General features: G+C 41.1%; 1 protein-coding gene across 1 annotated transcript; it reads right to left on the bottom strand.

Moving 5' to 3' along the window:
• Positions 1-6713: 6713 nt before the first annotated feature.
• Positions 6714-9222, bottom strand: LOC107806741 (uncharacterized). The gene is made up of 4 exons (XM_075221109.1): positions 9178-9222; positions 8128-8226; positions 7190-7549; positions 6714-6920 (listed from the first exon to the last, which is right to left on the bottom strand). The coding sequence occupies exons 1-4, from the start codon at positions 9220-9222 to the stop codon at positions 6714-6716; spliced, it is 711 nt and encodes a 236-aa protein (XP_075077210.1).
• Between the last annotated feature and the right edge of the window lie 11860 nt (positions 9223-21082).

Here is a 21082-nt window from a genome sequence, read left to right as displayed (position 1 = left end):
TTCGATAGTATCCTGCTAAGCCTAGAAAGCTACGAACCTCTGTCGGAGTGGTAGGTCTAGGCCAAGATTTCACGGCCTCAATCTTCTGAGTGTCCACCTTTATCCCTTCATCTGATACAATATGCCCCAAGAATGCTACAGACTTCAACCAGAACTCACATTTAGAAAACTTAGCATACAACTTACGATCACGGAGGGTTTGGAGTACCGCTCGCAGGTGGTCCGCATGCTCATCCTCTGAACGGGAATAAACCAGAATATCATCAATAAATACTATCACGAACAGATCTAAAAATGGTCGGAATAGGCTATTCATCAAGTCCATAAATACAGCGGGTGCATTAGTCAACCCGAAGGACATGACAAGGAACTCGAAGTGGCCATATCGGGTCCTGAAGGCTGTCTTCGGAATATCTTTTTCCCGAACTCTGACTTGGTGGTACCCCGACCTCAAATCTATCTTTGAAAAGCATCTAGTCCCCTGCAACTGATCAAACAAGTCATCGATCCTTGGAAGTGGATACTTATTCTTAATAGTTACCTTGTTCAGCTGCCTATAATCGATACACATCCTCAGCGAGCCGTCTTTCTTCCGCACAAATAGTACTGGTGCACCCCAAGGTGAGGTACTGGGCCTGATGTAACCTTTCTCTAACAAATCTTTTAACTGCTCCTTCAATTCGCCAGGTGCCATTCTATACGGAGGGACGGATATTGGTTGAGTTCCTGGAAGCAAATTGATGCTAAAATCAATCTCTCGCTCTGGAGGAATACCTGGAAGCTCATCTGGAAACACATCTGCATACTCTTTGACTACGGGAATAGACTGAAGTGTAGGTATCTCAGTATCTGCATCTCTAACTCGCACAATATGATAAATGCACCCTTTTGCGATCATTTTCCTCGCCTTCAGATAGGAAATAAACCTACCTCTGGGTGTTGGTGTATTACCTACCCATTCAAGGACTGGCTCACCCGAAAAATGAAATCTGGCTGCCTTTGCTCGGCAATCAACTGTGGCATAGCAAGCTGCCAACCAGTCCATGCCCATGATAGCATCAAAATCCATCATCTCTAGCTCAACTAGGTCAGCTGAGGTCTGACGACTACAAATTGTCACCGTACAACCTCGGTAAACCTGTCTAGCAATAATCGATTCTCCGACCAGTGTAGATACCGTAAAAGGATCACTTAGTATTTCAGGAACTATACCAAACTTCCTCGCGACAAATGGGGTAATATACGATAAAGTAGATCCTGGGTCTATCAAAGCATAAGCATCGTGAGAGCAAATGGTTAATATACCTGTCACAATGTCTGGTGAAGACTCCTGGTCCTGTCGACCTGCTAAAGCATAGATACGGTTCTGATTACCACTTGAACTGGAACCTCTACCTCTGCCCCGACCTCTACCAACCGAAGACTGAGAGTCGCACCCTGAAGGATGCACGGACATAGATGATCCTATTGCTGAACTCGCTGGTTGTGCCATTCCCCCCGAATCTCTATTTGGGCAATCTCGCATCATATGCCCTGGACTCCCACATGTATAACAAGCATCAGAACCTGCTCGGCATTGGCCCAAGTGTCCTCTACCACAGATGTCACACCGTGGAGGAAATGACCATGTCTGCGCAGATCCTCGCTGTCGCTGCAAACCCGACACCCATGAGCTCTCACCTGGTCCTGACTAAGTATAACGGTCATACCTGTAACCCTGTAACTGAGGTGGCGAAGGCCTAAGTAGCCGTCCGAAGTACTGGGTCCTATAACTACCCTGATATTGCTCCTGAGACCTGGGAAATCTCATCCTCTTACGTTGCCCTTGCTCAGCCCTTTCTGCACCCTGCTGCTGACGCCTACCCCTTTCTATATTCAGGGCGAATGCCTGAATCCGGGAGATATCCATACTATCCTGCAATGCAGCGGTGGCACATGCCTCGGTTAACTCTGGGGCTAACCCTGCTATAAACCTGTGAATCCTGTCCCGCATAGTAGCAACTATGGATGGTGCATATCTGGCCAATGAGTCAAAACGGAGACTATACTCTCGAACACTCATATTACCCTGCTTGAGGGCTAGAAACTGATCGACTCGAGCCTGTCAGATCTCCCGTGGTAAGTACTGGTCAAGGAAGGCATCTGAAAAATTCTCCCAAATAGCTGGAGGTGCATCACGTCCCCTGAACCTCTCCCATCCCTCATACCAAAGGATGGCTATATCTCGGAGTCGAAAAGCTGCTAGCTCAACTGCCTCTTTCTCCGTGGCATGCATAACACGAAAGATCCTGTGAAGCTGATCTATGAAATCCTGCGGGTCCTCCCTCTGATCTGTCCCCGTGAACTCTGGGGGACTCAAAGCAATAAACACTCGGACCCTTGAACTCCCAGACCTCTCAGAAGTTCCTGCACTAGCTGATGCCCTAGCCTGTTGCTGGGTAGCTACCAACTGTGTCAACAAATGCACCGCACTCCTCAAGTCCTGATCTGATGGAAGTGGAGGGGGAACTGGATGTGCGGTTTCCCTAGGAATCTCCGTAGTTGGTGGAGGAGCCGGTAATGGCTGAGTAGGGGTCTCACCTTGAGCCTCAGACTGGGCCCCATCTACTGGGGGTACCCTGCTGGTCCCCTCACCTACTGCTGTATCTCTCCTCTGGCTAGCCGTAGTCTTCCTAGTCACCGGCATCTGTGCATGCAAACACCAACACATAAGTTTAATTCAAATTTCCTATAACTCAGTTCTGTAGCACGATTTAGATTTCAAAGAAGGGTAACCAACTCCTAAATGCCCTGTAGTGCCCTGCTTATATATTGTGGTGCACAACACATCTATAAACAAGACCCTACTAGACACGGCTTGTAGACTCCCTAGGACAGAACTGCTCTGATACCAAGTTTGTCACGCCCCGAACCTAGGAGCGATACAAGCACCTGGTGCCTCACCTAACCTGGCGTACCAAATTGCGACTAAGGGACTCTGAACACATAATGTCATACTTTGGCCATGGGGCCACCTTGCAAGACAATTTGCGAAGCAAAATATAAAACTGAATGGAAACTAGCGCTAACTAAACATCAATATAAAGCTAGGCCGAAAAGGCCGTCATAGCTACTACAGCTGACAAACCACCAAATTATACATATCAGGCCTACAAACCCAACATACTGTACTAACCAACAGGATATGTCTAGAAGCCTCTACTAATAGATGTACTATGATCGGAACAGGGCCCCGACCTACCCATAACATATATACAGATATACATAAGATGTACACAATACTCTAGACCTGGCAACTCCGAAAGACGTGGAGCTTACCGATCAGGCTTAACTCGGGAAACACCTACTGAGGAGATCTACTCGTCTGTCTATCTGAACCTGCATGCATGAAATGCAGCGTCCCCGGAAAAGAGACGTCAGTACGAAATAATGTACCGAGTATGTAAGGCAATAACATAACTGAAAATCGAAGCTGAACTGATAATATAATAACTGGAAGTAACTGGGAGTCAAAGATGATCTGGAGATATACTTACCTGCTGATACTGACTCAACTCCTTCAATATAGTAAGTAAAATAATTGTACGGCCTTATAAGGCTCGGTATATATAACTGCTCTGCCATAGTAGGCTCGCTCATAGGCGCTCGGCCATACTAGGCTATGTATCTCGACCATGCTGGGCTCGCTCATAGGCGCTCGGCCACAGTAGGCTCGGTATATAACTTTCCATCTGATCAGAGGTTGCCCAATAGGGGCCTGCCCATCGATTATAGCTCGATGGTAATGAAAATACTGTAATACTGTATATATAGGCTTGCTGCTCTCTTGACTGGAAGAAGACAATACTAAAATTGAATATAGAGTCTCGATAAGGAATAATATTGTAACTTATGAGACTAGAATAGTGTGAATAAATTCATGAATATGAACTTCTCTTTTTGTCTCATTACTAACACATGTAGCTACGAGATCATGCCAAAATGAAGGAAGCCTTAGCCTTAACCTACCTTATCACAATCTTTCCAATCACCAAGTTGAACTCACCTCTTCGCACCTTAATCTACAAGAATGATAATAATACTATCGTTAAGTTACAAAAGGTACAACTATCGCACAACGAACGACAAACCTATTTTGTATTAAAACAGGCAGCATCTCCCCTATAATCCTTACTTACTCCAAATTCAAGATAACACCAACAATACAAGAACAGAACAATAACAACATATATACATCATTTTCCAGCCCTATATACACCATTAAATACTACAAAACAGCCCAACACACCCCAATCTTTTCGTACACAAAACGACCACCGTAGTAGTGTCAAACGACCCGAAAGTTTTATGACAAACGACCAGCCAACCACCCTACATTTATATGGTGTTTATAAACCCCCTTCTTCCTCCAAAACTCCACAAAATAGTAGTAAAACACGCAGCCCAACAGCAACACAAAACAGTCCACAAAACAGTCCACTACAAGTGAATAACTCGAACTCACGGCTTCCGATGACCGTCCCGTGAGTTCTTACAAGTATAGAACGACTTACCATGAATTTACAGAAGAAAAATTGGATGAAAGAGAGAAGTAAAATCACCTTATTTGTTGGATAACTCAGCTCTTATCTTGGTTCTTCAAACTCTAGGTTTTACCTCCAATTGGAACTTGAAAGGGAGAGAAAATCAATTAGGGTTTGTGGGAAATTTTTGGGCGGATTCTTTGCAGAGCTTATGTCTGGTTATTATGCTCTATTTTAAGTCTAATATATGAAGAAAATAGGCCCTTAAAAGGCCTCTTTGGACGACCCGAAATGGCCCTTTTTTTGGGCTCTCATTTAAGCAAGTAGGTGACACACCTACTTGTCACCTAGCAGCTTGCGCAGTATCGCACAAATGCCCATATCTTTCTACTCCAATGTCGTATTGACAAACAGTTTAATGCGTTGGAAAATAGACTCATAGATATTTAATTTGATAGTGGAATACCCCATAACTCTAAGTATATTGGGAGAAAATCGCAATTACATTTGACCCAAAGTTTCAGTAAAACTTATGAATGTAACTTGTGATGACTTTCATCGACTGTTGTTCCACAACTCTCTTGACTTCAAAACATAACACACGGATGTCATACGACTAATATAAATCATAACATAATCTCCTTATCATGTTAAGCACCCTAGTCTTACCCCAAAGGTATATGTTATAACATTCCCAACTTGTCGACTTTCGACGAAACATTATTTTCTTCAATTGCTTTATCTTCTGAACCGTCCAACCCTCTTTGTACTTGTTGTTCATGATCTTCAATATTTGTAACCTCAGAGGTAACATGATTAAATTAATTTATATACTTTTAAATATTATCTCATTTTTGGTCCTACATTAATTTGCTTACGATGCATTTTTATGTACGAAAATATAGGGTGTAAGACATGTAGCACTTCAGGAGGTTGATAAATTAAATTTACGTGGAACTGGAAAGCCTTGCATCTTCGAGCATGGTCCAAGCAATCTTTTACCATTGTCGTCCAATAATATCCCATCCTTTTTATATGGAAGTGGAGCTTTGGTTAACGATGAAGCTAGGGCAGCTAAAGCATCATCCTTATTGTTTTATTTCCTTGGCACATGTTGAATAGTCACGTCACTGACCCACCCCATTAATGTTTTTAGCATAATCATGATATGGGCATAGTTCAGGTTTCATGACCTCGTAACTACCTAAAAGCTGGTTGATCACCAACTGAGAGTCACCAAAGATTTGTAACTGTAACCGCTTCATTTCAACCACCATTTCAAGCCCAAGTATTAATGCTTGATACTCAGCAACGTTGTTAGAGCAGAGTTGCGTCAACGTAAAAGAGTATGGCATAACTTCACCTTGAAAAGAGACAAATACTACGCTAGCACCGGCTCCTAAGTGATGTGCAGCACCATCCAATCTTCCATGGAGGTTGAACTTCAATGACCATTGTGTCCTCGTCAGGTAGTTCATCGGTTAGCTCCCAATCATCAGGTATAGGGTGATCTGCGAAGAAGTCTACCGACGCTTGTCCTTTTATAGCCTTTTGAGGGATGTACACAATTTCGAATTGTTGAAACTGGAGGTACTATCTTGCTAATCTATCACTAAGGACATCTTTTGACATCATGAACTTTATCGGATTTGCTCTAGAAACAAGACGAACGACATGATCTTGAAAGTAGTGCTTCAACTATTGGATTGAGAAAACTAGTGCCAAACATAACTTTTCGATTGGCGAATAATTCAACTCATTTGGTGTCATCATCCTGCTCAAGTAGTAAAGGGAGTTTTCTTTCCATTCACTATTATTTTGGGCCAACAGCGCTTCAACAGACCTTTCTTGTGCTGAAATATATAATATCAACGGCTTTCCAGATATAAAGGCTGCCATAACTAGAGGCTTCATCAAGTATGTTTTGATTCTTTCAAAGGCATTGCTACAAGCTTGGTCCCATTTGAAAGGAATGCCTTTCTTCACGAGTCAACTGAATGGTTGGCACCTCCCAGCTAGGTTTGAGATGAATCTCCTAAGGTATGCTATCTTTCCTTGCAGACTTTTCAATTCATGAATATTGTGAGGCTCAAGCATATTCAAAATGGCATCCACTTTGGCTTGATCAATTTCGATCCCTTGATGTTGGACAATCAAACCAAGGAACTTTCTAGAAGTAACTCCCAAGGCCTATTTCAATGGATTCATCCTAAGTTGGTACCTCCGGAGCAACTTAAACACCACTCTTAAGTCTTTCAAGTGGTAGCTCTTCTCTCTTGATTTAACCACCAAGTCGTCAACATAGCATTTGACATTCGTGTGGAGAAGATTATCAAAAATATTCTGCATAGACCTTTGGTAAATAGCACCAGCGTTCTTCAGGCCAAAAGGCATTACCTTGTAGCAATAAATACCCTTGGGGTACTGAATGCAGTAAGCTCTTCATCTTTTGGTGCAATGCGAATTTGGTTATAGCCCGATGAACCGTCCATAAATGGCATTGCCTCATATCCAGTAGTAGTATCGATCATCAGCTATGAAATAGGAAGCGGGAATTCATCTTTGGGACACGCATTGTTGAGATCTCTGAAGTCAACGCACACCCGAATCTGGCCATTCTTCTTCATTACAGGGACAATACTTAAGGCCCATGTTGGGTATTTAACTTCGCGAATAAAGCCAGATTCAATGAGTTTGTTAACTTCACTTTCGATCAAGGGAACCAAGTCTGGCCTAAAGAACATTTGGGCGTGCTTAACAGGACAGGCGTTATTCTTGACTGCAAGGTGATGAACTACTACTTTAGGGTCCAAATCAGGCATCTCTTTGTAACTCCAATCAAAGACATCCTTGAACTCCTTGAGTAACTCGATATAAATGATTTCTTCATCGATTGCTAGTAAATCACTTAGGTATGTAGGACTTAGTTCTTCATCTATGCCAAGGTTAACTTCTTTTAAGACATCAATCATTGCATTCACCCGTTTCTCAAGTTCTGGGGGAGCATCTTTCGCATCCTCATCTTCCTGAGGGTCCCCATCATTGAAGGATATATGATAACACGGTGAAACATCCTCCAATTTCCCGTCATCCTCCATTAGAGATGAAACAACGTGCTCGCCTTGTGCAGTGACATGATACGAAGAACCTAAACTTTCTTCGTCTTCATCACATTCTCTAGTGCAGACCATAGTGTATGGCTTCACCTTTAGTACCTCATCATACGAAACAATGACTTTTGTTTGTCGCCTCATTCTAAAAGGAACCAGACTTTGGAAATCTTTAGAGATCTTCTGAATTTTGGGCGAAGTGGGTGTTCTTGTATTTCGATAATTTCTCTAAAACTTATTCCCTCTCAATTTGTAGGGAGTTCCACTTTCTGCAAACTATTTTGGGCCACAAATCCTGCAAGTGTCTTTGAGGACAACTTTACTGCCTCAATTCGTTTTACCGGAAGAGTTAACTCCTTTAGCATGTTAGATTGGAGATTGGATGATTCACCTTCATTTTTCTTCCTTTTAGAGGAATATTGGAGCGCATGAGTTACTTTCTTGCCATAAGATGCAATATCCTCTCTATAATATTTATTCGAGTTAGGTTGCACCTTTTCAATAACAGCTTTAGCTCTACCAGCAGTCACCTCAGCTCTTTTAGTTGTGGGCTCATCGTTCTTTCTTTTCATGACATCATCAGCTGTTAGCTCCTTCACAATGCAGCAAAGTGTGTCTCAACCTTGGTGAATGGCTCATCATCAATAACTATTTTTCTTCTCGATTTCACCTCGTAGTATTTTAAACATTGATGGTAGGTAGATGGAACTACTTTATTCTTATGTATCTAAGGCCTTCCAAGCAAGATGTCATATGAAGTCTTTCCATCGATCACATGCAGCCATGCACTTGATTGCATATCTTCAATGGTGATTCCAAACCTGATAGAACCTATGGCCCTTTTCCCCCCTTGGTTGAATCCTTGAATCATCACAGGACTTTCCGAGAGTTCGTTCATGGGGATACCAAGTTCTTTCACATTGCGAATTGGCAAGATGTTTACTGAGGATCCTCCATTAACAAAAATTCGATTTACCCTTTCATCGCGCATATAGCCAATCAGGTACAATAGGCGGTTATGAGAAGTGTCACCTAGTAGAAGATCGTCATTTGTGAACGTAACTTTTTCCTCACAAGCATTAACTTCTTGAGGAATGGACTCGATGAGGTTTTTCGAAGATGGTGCTAATGGTAGGCCATCACTCTTTTCTTCCCCTTTGTCAGCATGGCAACAAGAGGCATCAATACCTTCATGGGAAATCTTTATGCGGAACCAACTTGGTAAGAACTCCTCCAAGGTCACTAGATGTCGTGGCTTTTGAGGATGGTGCACCTCCACTTTTTCTTTTTTCAAATGCTTAACTGGATTCCATCACCTTGATCTTTTCACCATTATTTTCCTTATTTGTTGTTCTTGATTCTTTTCGTGGGCTCCTTTTGTGGCGCATATGGCGAGTCACCAACATCCAACCCTCTTTATCATCATGGTCGTCTACTTTGACTTTGTTATTCTCCAGTAATTCTTCATCTTTGATTTCTTTTAAACCTCATAGCTCATCTATACTAAATGAGCCAAAAGTGATAGAGACTTGGTTTGGACTTGCCTTGTCATCTTCAAGCATTATCTTCTTTTCACGGGCCAAGTCCATAACTTTGTCCTTGAAGACAAAGCACTTCTCCAGAGGGTGGCTCATGAGTCGATGGTATTAGCAGTAATTTGGGTCATTCATTTTATTAGCAGTAAAATGCTTGACAAAGTAATCTCCATAAGTCCCATCATTTTTGCATATCTCAACGAAATGTGCCACATATTATTTTGGATTACCTTTACCATCAAACTGCTGAAACTTTGGAGGTTGATAGCCAGCAGGAATATTTAATATATCGATCCTTGCAGTATATATCTTTGTGTATTTAAGAGAGCACTTGGCAGCAGCTTCATACTTATTTTTAATAATTCCTTCAATGAACTCCTTCAATTGATCAATTGGAATCATCCCTTTAGATGAGACAAGGATAGCCTTAGCGGATGCAACTTGTCTTGGGGAAGAATTACTCACTGGAACCTCTGGGAACTTTGCCAGGTGCATGGGTGGATTCTTCTTCCGACAAGATTCCCACTCTGTCTGTTAACTTGTCAATTCTAGCATCTTGATTTTGCGTGCACTTGGTCAAGCCATCGATTGCTTCCGTCAAGTTTGCCAACTACTCCTCCACAGATGAAGTGTTTGTCACAATGACTTGCATGATTGTTGTGGACGATGGAGAGTAGCATGGATTGTCACACAGATTGATCCTTGATTGACTCACTCTATGTGGTGTAAGTAGAGAGGATCCATCACTTAAAGAATCATCATCTCCCTCCACAGTAGAGTTCTTGGATCCGAAAAGGGCAAGCAGAGCAAGAGTTTTCTTAATCTTTTTAGCAACAACGCTTCCTCCTTCGTGTGTGTTTGTGGAAGATCTTACTCCTTTTGAGGATGAAGATCCGAAAACAGGGGTTGATGCGGACGACACTTGGAATGATTGTTATCCTAAAGAGCTTGCCTTGGTCCTTATAGTTGGTTCAAATCTTCAAAAGGTAACATCGAGGATGCTTTCTACATCAGCGTATAACCTGGAAATAGCAGCCTTGGTGGAAGTTGATCTGGGATTGATTTTCATTGAAGCCATTTCGATGTTCTTGAACTTTGGTGATTGAAAAGTTAAGATGAGAGTTAGAGATTGTCCCACTGGGCATGCTAGAATTTGTAGACAATATATTTACGTCGAGAAAATAATCGAGACTGAAAAATATTGCAATAATCGTAGTATTTAATTTTGAGTAATTTGAGTGTACAATCTATGTGGTTCCTCTGATTCTACTTTTCCAATATAAATTCAAGTGCCTTCAAGCTTGATCTTAAATCTATATTTGTTGCCACGGATGATGATATTTGATTCAACTAGCACGAACTTTGATTTGAACTCGTACTCCTTGAATCTTGATTTGTTCTTCGTTCTTGAGCTTTAACTTGATTTGTACTTCGCTCTTGAGATTGAACTTGGTTTGTTCCTCGTTCTTGAGCTTGAACTTGATTGTTGAACTTGAACTTGATTCCTTGAAGCTTGAAACTTATGGAGGAATTTGCAGCGTTTGATCCACGAGGTCTTTCTTGCTTCTTGTTTTAACTTCTGGTGTCTTTTCTAGGTTATGAAGACCCCTATTTATAGTTGTGGAAGGGAAGAGTCATGATTAAAAAAACCTCTTTTCGACCAATCAAATTGAAGTATGACAAGGCCGTATTTGATTGGCCAGAACATCACTTGCACAAATGGATATAGTCCAAATTATTTTTGAAATTTGTTTTGATAAAATTGATATGCCTACAAATGGATGGAGGATCCTTAGTGAACATCTTGCCAATTTGCACTATGAAAGAAGTTGGTATTTCTATGAACGAACTCTCGGAAAGTCCTATGATGATTCAAGGATTCAACCAATGGGGGGCCAAGGGCCATAGGTGCTATCAGGTTGGGAATCACCATTGAAGATATGCAATCAAGTGCATGGCTGCACGTGATCGATGCAAAGACTTCATACAACATCTTGCTTGGAAGGCCTTGGATACATGAGAATAAAGTAGTTCCATCTACCTACCATCAATGTTTAGAATACTACGAGGTGAATTCGAGAAGAAGATAGTTGCTGATGATGAGCCATTCACCGAGGCTGAGTCACACTTTGCCAATGCAAAGTTCTACTTGAAGATGAAAGATTCAACTCGAAGACTTCGTGGACTTGACGACATTAACTTGAACATTTGGAAACTTTGAAGATTTGGCGGACATTGCAGACTTCAACTTGAAGAGTGGTGGATTTTAAAAATTCAACTTGAAAAACTAGCAGACATGAAGACTTCAACTCGAAGATTAGAGGGCTTAAACAATTCTATTTTATGACCGGCGAATTTGAAGACTTCAACTTGAAGCCGATAGAGTTGAGGACTTCAACTTGGAGATATGGAGGGCTTAAATATTTCAACTTGAAGAGAGGTAAACTTGAAGCGCAGAGAACATGAAGACTTCAACTTGAAGACTGATAGACTTGAATATTTGAATTTGGAGACTTCAACTCGGAGGGCTTAAATATTTAAACCTGAAGAGCAGCAAACTTGAAGATCAGCGGATTTAAAGATTTGGCGAACATGAAGACATAGTAAATCCGTGAACTTCAATGCAAATAATTGTTAGCCTCCTAAAAGATTACAATCATTTTATTGAAGATACCAATTTACCATAGCGGCCTGCCCCCTTAAATCAAATGGGATCCAAAGTTTAACAGAAGAATGGTATCTCAGCTCGATTTTCAAGTGCTGATTGAATGGATTACATTCCATCGTACTTCAGTCGGACAATGATTGGGGGATTATGTATCTTTTGAACTTATGCGACTGAACTCAAAATGAAACTCTACGCTGCCTACATACCTCGTTGAAGAGGATCAAGTCATACCGTAGTTCAGAATGGGTGATTTTTTTATCTTTTTTTTTTATGTCCTAACTTTTGCCTAGGACGCCTCTTTCGAGCTTTTCAACCTAGCGAATTTTTTTTAATGTCCTAACTTTTTTCTAGGCTGCCTCTTTCGAAATTTACAACCTAGCAGACTCTTTTGTTTGTTTGGTGGTGGGCCGTACACAGTTTAGACTTATGCAGGCTAGGAGTGTTGCAACTTCAAGGATAAAACTTATTCAATAATTTTCCATTGATAGGGCTGATTCTCATGTCGTCTGCATCAACCAGCTTGTAAGCCCCACTTGACTAAGCTGCTTGTATGACATATGGCCCATCCCATCTTGAAATGAACTTCCCTACAAGTTTATAGGAAGTAATAATGAGTCTTCTTATGGCAAGGACTTGATCTCCTACTTGAAAGGATCTTGGGCGAACTCTTTTATCGAAGGCGCGAGACAATCAAGCTTGATAACATTCAAGATTTTGTTGAGCTTCCAACCTCTTTTCATCAAGAGCCTCCAACTTTGCTAATCGAAGTCGAGCATTTTCTTCATTAGTGATTTCTTCTTGAATAGCTAATCGTAATGAAGGTATTTGACGCTCGAGTGGCAAGACGACTTCGACTCCATAAACGAGTGTATATGGGGTCGCTTCTGTTGGCGTGCAGTGAATTGTCCTATATACCCATAGAGCTTCTTCTATATGGTCATGCCAATCCCGTTTGGATTTGGAGACGACTTTCTTTAACAAGTTGCATAGAGTCATGTAGAATGGCTTGCCATTATCCGTTATTATGTAACGAGGAATGCTAAAGTGATAGATAATGTTTACTCGGATGAAACTTGCAACATTTTCCTTCTTTACCTCCTTAAGAGTAGCAACTTCAGCCCATTTTGAAAAGTACTCAGTTGCAGCAAGATGTATAAGTGTTCGCCAGAGGATTTTGGCAATGGTCCAACAACATCTAGTCCCCAAGCGTCAATAGCCATGATGCAACAGTCGGATGTAGCACTTCAGGAGGTTGATGAATAAAATTTTCGTTGAACTGGCAAGCCTTAAATCTTCAAGCGTAGTCCAAGCAATCTTTTACCATCGTTGGCCAATAATATCCCATCCTTATTATATGGAAGTGGAGCTTTGGTCCGGACTGATATGATCCACATACCCAAGAATGTGCTTCTTACAAAGCTTGGAGTGCTTCATCTTCCCCTAAATATCGCAAGAGTACTCCCTCAAATGATCTTCTATATAGAGTATCTTTGTAGTAAAGGAAGCGAGGTGCATGACGCGGATTTCAGTCTTTCTCCTCAGATTTTCTATAAGTATCCAGTATCTCATGTAATTGATAATGGGTTGTTGCCATTCTTCCTTCTCAGCCTCAGAAACGACCACAAGATGCTCGAGTTCATTTTCTTCACCTTCACCCTCATTTGGCGGCGGTACTACCCATTTTTGGCAGATAGTAACTTACGCTTGATCAGGCAGGGTTAACAATAAAACTAGGGTAGCTAAAGCATTAACCTTCTTGTTTTCTTTCCTTAGCATAATCATGCTATGGGCATAGTTAAGGTTACTTGACCTCGTAACTACCTAAAAGCTGGTTGATCACTTACTGAGAGTCAACAAAGACTTGAAATTGCAACAACCATTTCAAGACCATGTATTAAGTCTTGATACTCAACAACGTTGTTAGAGCAGAGTTGATTCAACGTAAAAGAGTAGGGCAGAACATCACCTTGATAAGTGACAAATCCTACGCCAACACCAGCTCCTCCGCGATGTGCAGCACCATCAAAGTACATCTTCAATGGAGGCTAAACTTCAATGACCATTGCGTCCTCATCATGTAGTTCATCGGTTAGCTCCCAATCATCAGGTATAGGGTGATCTGCCAATAAGTCTTCTAACGCTTGTCATTTTATAGCCTTTTGAGAGATGTACACAATTTTGAATTGCTGAAACTGGAGGTACCATCTTGCAAATCGATTACTAATGACAGGCTTTGACATCACGAACTTGATTGGATTCAATCTAGAAACAAGACGAACGACATGAGCTTGAAAGTAGTGCTTCAACCTTTTGGCCAACAGCGCTCCGATAAACCTTTCTTGTGCTAAAATATATAGTATCAACGAGTTTCCAGGTATAGGTGCTGCCAAAACTAGAGGCTTCATCAAGTATGTGTTGATGCTTTCAAAGCCATTGCTACAAGCTTGGTCCCATTTGAAAGGAACGCCTTTCTTCATGAGGCGACTGAATGGTTGGCACCTCCCAACTAGGTTTGAGATGAATCTCCTAAGGTATGCTAGCTTTCCTTGCAGACTATTCAATTTATGAATATAGTAAGGCTCAGGCATCTTCAAAATGGCATCCATTTAGGCTTGATCAATTTTGATCCCTCGATGTCGGACAATGAAACCAAGGAACTTTCCATAAGTAACTCTAAAGGCACATTTCAATGGATTCATCCTAAGTTGGTACCGCAGAAGCAACTCAGACTCCATTCTCAAGTCTTTCAAGTGGTCTCTCTTCTCTTTTGATTTTACCACCAAGTCTTCAACATAGTATTCCAAATTCTTGTGGAGAAAATCATCAAAAATATTCTGCATAGCCCTTGGGTAAGTAGCACCAGCATTCTTTAAGCCAAAAGGCATTACCTTGTATTAATAAATACCCTGGAGGGTACGGAATGCAGTAAATTCATCTTGTATCAATAAATACCAAATTCATCTTTCGAAGCCATGTGAATTTGGTTATAGCCCGATGAACCGTCCATACATGACATTTCCTCGCACCCAGTAGTAGCATCGATCATCAGCCCAGGAATAGGAAGTGGGAATTCATCTTTGGGACACGCATTGTTGAGATCTCTGAAGTCAATGCACACATGAATCTGACCATTCTTGTTCCTTACAGGGACAATACTTGAGACCTATATTGGGAATTTAACTTCGCGAATAAGACTAGGTCTACGGACCTTATTTGAAATGGTGGCTACTACACTGAGGAGGATCGAATATGGCAGAAATTAGTTGCTGGAAATGAAGAAGGGTATGAAAACTTGATTATCGTTGGGATGCAACATGACTTCGAGTTTGGAATGTATTGGCGGACTTTCAGTTGATGTCAATAGGGAATGAATAGACTTGTTCAACTGGTGGATGAGCACGGGCTCGGTAGAGTTTACTGATTTCGTGGTAGTTGTACCTAGTGTAGCGTCGTTGGGAGATATCGGTATGGAATTCCACAGGTGGCCTATCTCCTGTGGACAAGTTAGTGGTTGTGTGATTTTGATGAAGGTTTTACGAATAGTTCTACTTACTACCCGGCAGAAGGTCGAATATGCGATTGTGTCTGATAATTCGGAATGTTCACGAAGAGCTTAACAAGGGACTACGAGAAGTTTGGTGAGTTGTAGGTGCGAGATCATGGTTCTTGAGAAGGGGGAATCTTTGTGAGTTCTAGATTTATGTGATTTTAGCTTAATGTTAAGTGGGGGAGCCCACTGTCTACGACTGGGGCGTATGGTCATCTGCTTGTGCGGTTTATGGTTATCGGTGCATTGGTAGATTATTTATGACCAAGAAAGGAAAACACCAGGGGTAATTCTAGCAAAATCGACCCATGTTACAGTTTTGGGAAGACTCAGTGTGTATGCTTCTTGTGGTTGGGATGTACAAGGAAAAGAATTAATCTGGTTGCTTCTTTGAGAGTGTTCATATGCTAACAAAACGATGGAGTTTGATTATATTCGGGACCAGGTCGGAGTGGGTGACTCTCAATAGTGGTTCTAATAGGTCCAAGGATGTAATCGCGATGTCTAAGAATTTTGAATTCGTTGTCTGGCTGAAGACTGGGATTTTGCAGTAGAGTATGAAGAATACTTGTGGAACTTTCTATGTTATAATCGGGTATGCGAGGAAGTATTAGAGAAATGGGAGAAACAATTTCGGATTCGTGGAAGGTCTTTCAGAATGGGTGTACCAGTTGGATATGCTACTGTGTGCATGAGGAAGGTAAGAGATGGTTCATGGATATTGAGACAATGTGGTCTCGTGAGTTGGTCACTCGGGAGGAGTGTTGTTGAGTATCGTTATGATTCTTGAATGGAGATACTATCATTTCTACGACAAGTCAAGAGTGAATTAGAAGAAGTTGGTTCGATTAGTAATGGTTGAATTAGCATGTTTGTTGCAATGATCAGCTCCTTCGGTGTTTGAAGTTATAAAGGTCGCTTGTGGTCATTTGATAGCCTCCATAACTTGATTGATTTGAGAGGTATTTGATTCAAATGTCCTTGTGGTGTAAATGGATTCCGGAAGAGTCATGGCAGTTTAGATCACGACTTGAGGTTTGTATTTTCTGTGGTTTGGGAATTCAGTTACGTGTTGCATTGACTCTTCTGAAATGAGCTTTCTCAGTCTTGCATTCTACCTCATAAGCTCAGATGTATCAAGTACCAGTAACAAACGGATAAGAAGTACAATGTAAAATGTCGGGCATCGGTGGAAGGATAATCTCGTGAATGTTCGGACTACCAGCGATATAACGCATGATTATGCCGAGGTCGTTCAGCCCGATCCAGAATAATGTGTACATTGTCGAGGGTCGAGCGGCACAAACCATAGATGCATCTATTATACTGTTGAGGCGTTCGATCCGCTCCACAAAAAAAGGATGAAAGTTATCGAATCACGAGATACATGCTTACAACACAGTACATGAGCACAAAGTGAATATAATGTTTACCGTTTCTCAAATAGCTAGCCAATAACTCAAGTTAATAAGGCTCGCCATAGTAGCGAATAAGGTCAACCATCGGGCCACGTGCCCGGATTCCGAAATATTTTCGAAGATAACTTTACCCATAACACCACGAACTCAAATATATAATTTATTTCAAATTTTATATCCAATTTTGTTGTCAAAATCCAAAAATATCAATTTTTAGGTTTTCTACCAAAATCCCAAATTTCTACTAATTTCCATGTTCAAATCCACATATAAACCATATATATAGCTCACAATATGTGGGAATTACTTACCTTGACATAGATGATGAAACTCTTCCCTCCAAGAGCTCTAAACATCGCCCAACCAAATGAAAATGAGAGAGAAATGGGCTAAGTCTCGAATTTAAGAACACCCCACTACCCAGCGACCTTCCCTCTAAGGCCTGGAAAATTCGCTTTTGCGGTCACGCTTCTGCGGAGAATTGACGATTCCTGCGAGCCCACGCCTACGGTACACGACCGCACCTGCGGTCCAGTAGCAAATACACAGCTTCTGCATCTGTTGTGCCTTCTCCGCTTTTGCGAATGCGCATCTGCACGCCCAAACTCCGCTTCAGCGCCTCCGCACCTGCGCCCAAATTTCCGCAGGTGCGGTTGCACCAGAACTTGGCCAAAACCAGCATGTTCTAAATTCAAGGTTTCAATCTGTTTTCAATCTGTTTCAAACCCGAGGCCACCGGGACCCCATCCAAACGTACCAAATAGTCCCAAAACATAAGACAAACCTACTCGGGGTCTCAAATCACACCAAACAACATCAACATTGTGAATCGACGATAAAAACCTTTCTTTAAACTTTTAAACTTCGACGAACGCGTCCGAATCATATCAAAACATTCTGGAATGAAGCCAAACTTTGCGCAAAAGTCTTAAATCACAATACGAACCTATTTCAAGGCTTGAAATCCCAAACAGACATCGATAACACTAATGTCAACTTCAATTCAAACTTAAGAAATTTTTTAAACCATCAAAATGCCAACTTCCATAGTAAGCGTTGAAATGCTCCCAGGCCACCCGTTACTCAACCCGAACATATGCCCATGTCCGAAATCATCATGCGAACCTATTGGAATCTTCAAATCCTGATTTCGAAGTCGTCTACTCAAAAGTCAAACCTTATTCAATTACTCCAACTTAAAGCTTCCGAAAATAGATTTTTCTTTCCAAATCAACTCTGAACTTCCCGAAATTCAATTCCGACCACACGTATAAGTCATAATACCTGAATTGGAGCTACTCAAGGATTCAAACCGTCGAATGACATGCTAGATCTCAAAACGGTCAGTCGGATCGTTACACTTTCCAGTCTCTCGGGCTCACAAATATCATGACAATCAGCCCAAATAATGGCAATAAGATGTAACAATAAATGGCAACAGAGACTGAGATATGATATGCAAAGGATAGATATGATGGAGTACATAACTATAATTTAAGCAAATAATTCAACAACAGAAACGACCTTTGTGGATCCCAACAGTACCAACATATGGCCTAAATATGGTATCTAACATGGATCTCAACTCAATTCCTCTAACACATGGACATTACATGAATAACAGGAAGATTGGGCAACTGCACAGTTCCACGAAAATAACCGAGTCACAATTACTACGGTGCACGCCGACACGCCCGTCACCTCATCACCAACCACATAACATGTAGTTCGGGGATTCATACCCTCGGTATCAAGTTTAAAAGTGTTACTTACCTCAAATCGCATAAATCTCTACTCAAGCAAGACCTTTCCTTGTGAATCGGTTTCCGGACGACTCTAATCTAGCCATAAACAACTTAATACAATCAACACATGCTATAATAATCAATTCCATATGATAAAGCTAGGTTCTTTAACAAAAAGTCAAAACGTCAACCTAAAAGGTCAACCCTGAGCCCACATCTCCTAATATGATAAAATTAACAAAATCCAAACACCCATTCAACAACGAGTTCAACCATACCAAAATTACTCAATTCCGATCTCAACTCGACCTTCAAATCCTCAAATTTAAGTCTATGAACTTTTAACAATTTTCCTCAATATTTCTCACCCAAAACACTAATTAATTGGTAAAAACAATGATAGATTCATGTATATTAACCAAATCCGAGTTAAAATCACTTACCCCAGTCGATTCCTTGAAAAATCCCTTAAAGAATCGCCTCTATCTGAGCTCCCAAAGTCCAAATTTGAAATAATACTCTAACCCTCATTTTTTGAAATTATAAATAATCTGCCCAGTTGTTCCTCTTCGCGATCGCGAAAAGTCCCTTGCGATCGCAAAGAACAAAATGTGTTTCCCTAAAAAATACTCTTCGCGAACGCGAACAAATCATCGCGAACGTGCTGACTAATTCCCCTAAAGGTACGCGATCGCGATCGCGAACACACTCATGCGATCACCTAGAGCAACGCGCCTGACTTCCCAGGCCTTCTCTTCCTTCATCGCGAACGCGACACCTAAAACACGTTCGCACAGCACAAACTCCCTAAGTTTCGCGATCGCAGACCTTTTCTCGCAAACGCGTAGAACAATTTCCCCGGTCGCCAAAACAACCTTTCGTGATCGCGAATCTCCACTCGCGATCGCATATAAGGAAACCAACAAAAGAGATAACAATAGTCCAACAAGTCCAGAAATGAGCCGAACATGATCCGAATCACACCAGAGGCCCCCGGGGCCCCATCCAAACATACGAACCAGTCCTACAATACGATACGAACTCGCTCGAAGTCTCAAATCACATCAAACAATACTAAAACCATGAATCGCACATCGATTCAAGCCTAATGAACTTATGAACTTCTAACTTTCAAAACTAATGTCGAAACATACCAAACCAACTCCGATTGACCTCAAATTTTGCACAAAAATCATAAATGACACAACTGACCTATTCCAACTTCTGGAACCAAAATCTGAGCCCTGTAACAACAAAGTCAATTCTCGGTCAGACCTCTTAACTCTCCAAACTTCAACTTTTCCAACTTTTGCCAATTCAAGCCAAAATCATCTACAGACCTCCAAATCAACATCGGGAACACTCCTAAGACTAAAATTATCATATGGAGCTATCGGAATCATCGAAACTCCATTCCGGAGTCATTAACACATAAGTCAACATCAGGTCAACTCTTCCAACTTGGCTCCCAACCTTGGGATTAAGTGTCCTCATTCATTCTGAAACATCCTCGGAACCAAAGCAGCCACCCCGACAAGTCACATAACAATAAATGAGCATTGAATAAATAATAAATGGGAGAACAGGGCTACAATACTCAAAATGACCGGCCGAGTCGTTACAAAGATATTATTCTAAAATATATTTTTTAGTATTTGATCGATGAGTGGAATAAAAGATTGGTCATCAAGAAGAAGAATCAAATTTACTTATGTACACACATATATACATCAGAATTGGAGGAAGAAATAGAAAATCAAAATGGGAGTATTTAAAGATATGATGACAGGCGGTAAATCCGAATGAGAATATTAATGAGAATAGCTAGGATTAATGAGGTGACTTTAAGTAAATAGTTATAGTTGGAAAATATATTACATTGGATGTAATATTAAATCAAATTTGGATAAATTATAGAAAATATAGAGATGGTTAAATTAAGAAGAACGTCTGATAAACAAATACGGCATGCTAAACATAGCTCGAAACTCAAGACTCTCTAGTTAACAATAGAGTAGTGTAGACCGCTCTAACACTGGCTATGGTAGTTAACTGGCGCTAAAGTTGGCCAAATTTTGCCTCGGAACTATTAAAACACGTTGCCATCTAATTCCATCTCCAGTAATATAGAGGCCATGTTGTACTTGTTTTATGGGTTTTTTCCATAGTTTAAAGAAAAGAATTAAAAGGTCAAAGAATTAAAATAAGAAAGGAAAAAATATGTTTGAAACATTAGTATCACAACTGATAATCGGCTTAATGTATGCATATTTTGATATATATCGCCTCACATTTTACTCATGTCTCGACGATTTGAGATGTTTAATATGATTATCTGTGCTAAAATTTGGTATTTCTATGTGTAGGAATCATTCGGATGCAATTTGGGACGAAACGGCGCGAATTGGAGCAAAATCGGGACAAAATCGCAAAAAGGGAAATTTGAGGGCCACAGGGGCGCTGGCTGTGGCGCAATTTACAGAAGCCAAAATATTTGAGCGCCAGGGCCAGCGCCCCACGCTGCCCTGGACGCTCA

Source organism: Nicotiana tabacum, chromosome 9 (genome assembly GCF_000715075.1).
Source record: "Nicotiana tabacum cultivar K326 chromosome 9, ASM71507v2, whole genome shotgun sequence".
Classification (NCBI taxonomy): Eukaryota; Viridiplantae; Streptophyta; class Magnoliopsida; order Solanales; family Solanaceae; genus Nicotiana; species Nicotiana tabacum.
Note: the sequence above shows the minus strand (reverse complement) of the source record. Positions and strands in the feature narration are given on the sequence as shown.